The 8066-nt window shown below is 34.9% G+C and overlaps 1 protein-coding gene across 1 annotated transcript; it reads right to left on the minus strand.

Annotated features, from left to right (window-relative positions):
• Positions 1-2988: 2988 nt before the first annotated feature.
• On the minus strand, positions 2989-3439 carry LOC111083515 (beta-1-syntrophin-like; the record flags this gene model as incomplete). The annotated part of the gene is made up of 1 exon (XM_022380092.1): positions 2989-3439. A coding segment is annotated over exon 1 (451 nt), but the record flags the coding sequence as incomplete, so codon positions are not given.
• Between the last annotated feature and the right edge of the window lie 4627 nt (positions 3440-8066).

The following is an 8066-nucleotide window of genomic DNA, read 5'->3' on the forward strand; positions in this document are numbered from 1 at the left end:
TCAACCTGTACCTTCCATCCTTGGAATAAAATAAGTGATCTCAACCTATCTCTTCCATCCTTGGAATAAAATAAGTGATCTCAACCTATACCTTCCATCTTTGGGATCGTCATAGTAACCATCATTTAAACTCTTCCCAATCAGAATTACGAAATCTTTTTTATCTTTCACAACTAAGTTTTGAATGTGTTCCACACGGAGACAAAAAATGGCTCTTGATAAAAAAACTTGTTTTAGACATTGTAAAACTTAAAAGTACAACTTATTGTCACAATAGATACCACTTGAAGTGATCTTTTCCATAGACGTATAGAAATCTTTCCCTCATCCAATACTCTTCAAAGTTCATGTTTCCCTTCCGATGTTAAACCATTTCATATACAAAAAGTGTCAATTAAACACACATGTAATATATTTAGCGTATTAATGTCCTCTAAATAAATATGAAGCCCAATAGGTAACAATCGATTGAGATTGGATTTAATGTTTTAGTATATTAAAGAATTTATCTACTGAGTAACTAGTAGCACCAACGCTATGTATTCATCAAACCCCATCAAAATACAAGCTCAGTTGAGTAACAGACAGTTGAAAATCACGAGCCATAAAAAGCTGCTCTTCGTAACAATTATAGTAATAAATAACTTTAACTTGAATAAAAAAACTGGTAATTTTATATCAAACTCTAGGATTCTAACAACATTTTCTCAAGTTTTAACTTACAAGAAACGTTAGAAAAATCCACGTTATATTTTTGTTTAAAAATTGTGTTTTCAGATTTTTGATAAAATAAAAGCAAGTGTACCCAGGAAAAAAAAAGAGTCAGTTAAATATCCCATTGCATAAAATCCCTTCTAACGTAACATTTAAGGACAATGAGGAACCTATTGGTTCAACTGGGCTGTCCCATCTGCCAGACTGTAAAAAAAAAGTAACTCAAAGGTGCAACTCTTAAAATTCAAATATTTATTTTCCCTGATGTTTACTGCATCTACGACATCTGAAGACAACCCATTCCAAAGGCCAACTACCCTTTAAAAAAAATAAAACTGTTGAAGATTACTCCTGCCCTGCCAAAATTTATATTTGTGTACAAAAAACAAACACTTAATGAGGGTGTTACTGATGAAAGAGGTGTGGACTTGGTGTACTTAGATTTTCATAACAAAGTAGACAAGACCAGCTAAGAAATGGGATGTTAGGAAAGACCATTTAATGTGGAAGTAAAATGTTATTGATGGACTACAGCCAAACTGGACCTCTGTTACTAATGGTATGTCTCAAGAGTCAGTGATATCACATATACATTTACTCATTAATCAATCATAGGGGTAACATCGGTAAATTAGCAAAGTTTACCGATGACATCAAATTTTTTGGATATTTCTAACGATGTTCAAATACTACAAAATAACTGGGTAAGTTGGACCGACAGTTGCCAAATGACCTTTACTTACAGTAAGTACATTCTGGTTATCAAAATTTGGATCACATGCTTAATACAGACAGGAATCAGTTTGATAGCACAATGGTGGATAAATCGCTCAAGCCTTTGAATCAATGCTTTGTCGCTAGTAGAAAAACAAGCAAGACTTATATAGACACTGATTACATCTCTACACAAATCACTAGTTAGGTCTTACTTGGAATACCGTGTACAGTTTTATTATCTATACACAAATCACTAGTTAGGCCTTACTTGGAATACCGTGTACAGTTTTATTATCTATACACAAATTACTAGTTAGGCCTTACTTGGAATACCATGTACAGTTTTATTATCTATACACAAATCACTAGTTAGGCCTAACTTGGAATACCGTGTACAGTTTTATTATCTATACACAAATCACTAGTTAGGCCTTACTTGGAATACCGTGTACAGTTTTATTATCCAAGAAAACATATCCACTTACTGGAAAGGTTTCAGAGGATTCCTGGAATAGATGGATTACCTCATGGTATACGTTAAGATCTTATTTCCTCCTGAGAAAGAAGGATAAGAGATGACGTTATTGAACTTTACAAGATTATCTGGGAAATCAATAGAATAAAGGCCTCTAATTTCTTTCTGCTATATTCTGATGAAGACAACAAAATAAATTATGGAAAAAAAAAACCAGATTCCAGTTTAGATGTTTTAACTTATGGAAACAGTTGCTATTGGTAGAATTGAAGACTTACAACTTTTAACAGCTGACTTTCCAAAAAAATAATAGGTGGATTTAGTTTTTTCTCGGGGGTTGGGTATAAAGGAACAGCCTTGAAGACCAAATGGTTCCTTTTAACCCTGATGTTAAAACTTAACATCTTACAACAAGTCACATTAAAACGTAGAACAGCAATTGTGTAACAGTAACAGTGCTACTAAAACTGCTTATAATTATTAGATTGTTTTTGTTGTTTTTTTTGGCACCTCTCTCTCACCAAGTTTTATTGTACAGTATTTCTAAATTGTAATTAAACATTTTTGATTATTTACGAGTTACAATGTGCTTGTGCTCGGGATCCCAAATTTAATTTGATCTAAAAAGTACAATCCCGTAGTCTCATTAAGTGTCTGTAGATACCACAAATGTAAGTGATAAGAAACGGTTAACGGGTTCTACCAATCAAAATCTGGGTATACCTGTTGAATAAGTTAACTGTTATATTTTCACTTTCAGAAGAAACCTTTACAAATTTGTTTAGCAACAGAAATCTTTTGATTATAAGGGTTTAGTGCTAAATATATTCTATGGCTTTTTTATTTGTTTCGTTTTCAATCGAGAACATAAAACAACACTACAGCCACTTATGGCTATGCAATTTTCAAGTGTCACTACACTACAAATGCCTCACTAAAGTAAATGACACTACAAATGCCTCATTAAAGAACATGTAATATATTGAACGTAATTACACACATATGGCCTATCCGGTTTCCAAACCCTTACTGATATTTTACGTATATCTCGATGTATTATTTTCACATTACTTTAGTCCTACCTTCTAAGTCAACAATTTTTCCAGCTCTTTTCAACGCTCGAACAGCCTCATCGTGAGTTGCGTCTTTTAAGTCTTCTTTATTTACTGAAAGAATAGCGTCTCCTACATATAATTGTTCAGTCTGATCTGCTGCCATTCCTTTAAATATTTTACTTATCAAAATTGGCATCTTGTTTTCCTTTCCACCTTTAATACTGATACCAAGTCCGTTATTATCGTGTTTAACTACACGAACCAGTCTGTTTTGATTGGCAATACTTTCCGATATATCCGGCAGTTCGGAATCTGACATCACCGATAACCCATTGGATTGACCATTAGTAGTGGCATCATAGCTTTCATCTAGACTAATACTAAGGCAGTCTTCGTCAAGTGTAACTAAAACCCTATGCCATTGCTCACGGACATAAACTTCTAATATTCCAGTCCTCGCATAAGAAGTATCCGCCATCTTGAAAACACTACACAAATACGAGAGTCTGTCTAAAGCGTCATCTTTAAGTAACGGTTGTGTGAAGATATAACCAATAAATTATAAAAAACTAGACTGATTACGAATAAAATTATCCATTGAATTAACAGTACTAGCAAATCGTATTTCGATATTGCAATATTCAGGATTAAAAAAGATTTTGATACTTGGATAGTTATTTTCTATTCTCTTCAACTAAAACCAGTAGCGCTTATTTAAATATAATATCAAAGATGAATCCTCAATAGCCGTGGCTGTAATTAGATCTCGAATCGGCCAAGAGACGGCGCTATGAGCTAAAAGTTTGTACTTGTAAAAAAACTTAGCCATTCTATGAGCTGCTATGTCGCGGCTAAGAACGGAAATAATTGTGGTATTCTCAGGTGCACTGATTTCCTTTAGAATTTAACTGTTGGTTAGAGTTAGCGCAAAGCTACACGAGAACATCTGCCCGTATTTGTCCCTAATTTTAAAGTAGTAGACTGGGGGAGAAGACAGCTAGATAACACCACCTACCGCCAACTCTTGGGCTATTCTAGTTATCTTGTTAGAACAAATAGTGGAGTTTTACCTTCACTCTTATAACGCATCCACGGCCCAAAAGTAAGGAGTACGATTTAGGTAAGGGTAGCGGAATGACGCGAAACCTCAGATCCACAATCCATTAGGCTGCCCTCGGCTCTTCCTTAGAATAATGGAATAGGATCCACGAAATAGCCGAAGATTCGACAAGAAATGTTTGTGGGATTAAATCTGAACTATCTGGCTTTTGAGTGAGTTGAGTAAAGAAAGAGGATCGAAACAATCTTTGTTAAACACCATCAAAATACAAAAACGAATGTATTTACAGCACCTTTACTATACATTCACAGCACCTTTACAATATATTCACAGCACCTTTACTATACATTCACAGCACCTTTACAATACATTCACAGCACCTTTACTATACATTCACAGCACCTTTACTATACATTCACAGCACCTTTACAATACATTCACAGCACCTTTACTGGAGGTTGGTTTTAAGGGTGTAATGACTGAAAAAGCTACGAATTTCGCCACTTCATAACTAGTGTGTCACATATATTTATTCAGGTATACTCAAGTAATATTTTTCTAAACTTATGCAATTTCTGTATTTATTTAATCACATTGTGATGACCAGATGTATTAAGGTTGTAAACGTGTGTTAATCCTTTTTCATGGGTAAAGGCTGTGTGCTGTAATATTTTTACCTCAAGTCAGTATGTCTGTGTTTCTGGAGCAATTTCTTAGAAAGTAGCCTTTCCAAACCAGTAAAATAGAGAAATCCGTATATCTGGCTTAGCTTAATTTTGCAGGTAGATTATTGGTTGTAGTATGTAACCAGCAGACTTGTAAGATATATGATTTTAGTTGTTTCGTCAGAGTATTTAAGTCAATTATTTCCATAGTTCTCTCTCTTGATTTTTGGATTCTTCTAGACTCCCATCGTGTCAACCTCAACAGCCAGGCAAGACAGGAGAAGATGCTTCATCAGTTTAAATAACAAAATTCGTGTTATAAGTTATACTTCTGTCTCTTTGATTTCCTTTACTACCCGTATCCAAATTATTTTTTCATTTGACAGTATCGAACCTGCATTTTATGGAAACTTTTGCTTTTTTGTTGGATATCAGTGGATCTGAATACCACAAGAGTTGTCCATGAAAAACATAACATTATATAAGCGAGACAATAATGCCATTCTTTTCCAGGATGTATATATACTACCTAGGTCACTATCGGTCATTTCCATAAAACAAATAATGGAGATTATATCTTTACAGTATCATCTGACATACTGGGAATACATCGCTATCTATTTTCACTTAATATGACTTACTTTACAGAAATCTTTCCCACGAGAGAGAGCACATGACAGTTGCAACTTTGAAGTTGCTGGAAGCAGATTGGAAGACTTCAGGGCATGTCAACTGGTAGTCTTGGCCAGGTCTCATACGAGAATCAGTCAGCAATTCATGAAGGACGAGTAAAGGACCTATCCAACCAGAGTCCAATTGCTTCGTTGCCACCATCGGCACATATCAAAGCCACACCCAACCTTCATTCCTATATCATAACACCTCTTCAGTGTATTTTCCTATCTGCTGTGTTTAAACTCGTGTTCTTGGACTGACACGAGCCACACATTCTTACAAGCACTGTTTCACAGCTGCTCTAAGAATCACACCTCATCCACAGAGAATATTTGGTGATCAAAGTTCGATACCTGCTCTGTTGTGCAATATACCATTATGGTGAGGCTTAGCCCCAGTAAGTTCTGTCAGGATACTCTCGATAGTTAGTTTTATTAGGATTATAAATTTAGAAGATATTAAAACAAAACTTACTCAGTTTATATAGGTATTTCTTGGCCACGTGTACGACAGAAATAATTTCAGTGTGAATACACAGTTTAAGCACGTGTTTCTTTGTAGTGGGACTATTAAATTATTCAACTTTTTTTCATTATAATCAACATCTCGTGTTTTGATAGTTTTCATTACAGTTCATTATGATGCAACTGTAATAAAAACAGAAACACTTTAAATGTTGCAATTAATTCTACTAGCTACTGCTGGATTGTTCTATGTATTTCACATGGAAAATTAATTATTTCAGCCAACGTTTTGGTCAGCTCGTTACAGAGGTAAAAATGTATAACTGATCTGTGTGCTACAATATATGGACTCCACCTGTACGTAACGATACAAAAATGGGTCAGTAATTTAAGGGTTAAGCCTGTATCTTATCTAAAACGAATATTGAGGTTAATCGAACTTTCTAAGGTCGTTGTTTTAGGTCCCTTGATTGTGCTCAAATATTTTCGTACTTTTGATTGTATCAAGCTTTCGCGAGAGACAATTGAAATCAACCTTGTACGAAAAATCTTAACAAACTTTCTATTGATCTAAGATGTCGGCTTCCTTTGAACAAACCAAAGACATAAAAGTCCACAAGAGCTGCATTAGAGAAGCTGACAATTTTTATGTTTGATTCCAGTTTTCTTGACTATCTTTTTTATGAAAACATCTACTGATGTGGCTGAAAGTTTCTGAACTTTTGTGACCTTTCATACACTTCAAGTCTCTGTTTATTATTATCTTGTTAGCGTGCCAACTGCATTGGAATTGCTTTATTGGGTCATAAGGTTTTCTTTTTTTTAGCCACTTTGGTGTTTGTCTAGATTAGGACGAGGTGTGTTTTAGAGCCATCTGGTGTCCTAAAAGCTCTGTTTTTGAGTTTTTCTGCTTCCATATTTCGAAATGTTGTTTTCTTTGGGCTACATATTCTTCAGTAAACTTCTTATACAAATATTCTTTATTTGAAAGGTTAAAAGCACTTCTCTAGCCAAACGTCTACCCTTGGTGGTATTGCACCGTCAAATGATCAGAAATCGACATGAAAAATGTCGTCTGTTGCACCACGGCTCGCCTCTAGGGCGACGCTCCGCTGCATTAGCTTATAATCAAATAACTTTCTATGACGCCAAGAAGCTTCGTAACTGTCTGATTTTAAAAGGTCACTAGACTACGGTAGTTCGTAATAAAACACATCAAGTTGTATTGCTCCACTTTCAGAACATCGAAAACCTGACGAGCATGAAAAGAACAATATACATATAATATAAACAAACTGTTATTTAAAGCAGTCTCATTGTCATACTAAAAACGAGGACGAATGTTTAACATCCGGGTGATTCAGAGCCAGTATTATCACTGTTGTATTTTAGCCTAACATGGTTTCTTTGATTATTGGTACGCGAGCCGAAGAGCGAGTATATTAAGTACAGATTTAAATACCGTACAACATAAGATTTTGAGATTCAGTTTCTACGATGAGAAACAGGGAAGAAGGCAACACGACAAATAACTATTTTGTTCAACTAGCGACTGCGGTGTCGCGTTTCAGGGGTGATTTTCGGGAGTGTGTGTGTCTTTTTGAATTTGTTTATTATTATAAATTTCACGAAGCTATTACTTTAGAGACTTTCAATTTTAAAGAAAAGAAACACATTTTTAACATCCAGTTTATGTTTAAATTAATAGGACTTGTTTAAAGAGTTTTAATAAGAGCGACTTATAATGTTTTGTTCGAAATTTAACAACTGTTTACATTAACAACATTGTATATTAGTTGAATGAACGATGTTTACTGGGGATATTAACACTGACGATCTTTATTCTTTGCAGATCTTATAGGACACATCACTGAACATTGATCAACATGTGGAGGTGATCCTAACTGATCCAATGAACATTGATTAACATGTGGAGGTGATCCTAACTGAACATTGATCAACATGTGGAGGTGATCCTAACTGATCCAATGAACATTGATTAACATGTGGAGGTGATCCTAACTGAACATTGATCAACATGTGGAGGTGATCCTAACTGATCCACTGAACATTGATCAACATGTGAAGGTAATCCTAACTGATCCACTGAACATTGATCAACATGTGGAGGTGATCCTAACTGATCCACTGAACATTGATCAACATGTGGAGTTGATCCTAACTGATCCACTGAACATTGATCAACATGTGGAGGTGATCCTAACTGATCCACTGAACATT

The sequence above is a fragment of the Limulus polyphemus genome, unplaced genomic scaffold (genome assembly GCF_000517525.1).
Source record: "Limulus polyphemus unplaced genomic scaffold, Limulus_polyphemus-2.1.2 Scaffold9934, whole genome shotgun sequence".
Classification (NCBI taxonomy): domain Eukaryota; kingdom Metazoa; phylum Arthropoda; class Merostomata; order Xiphosura; family Limulidae; genus Limulus; species Limulus polyphemus.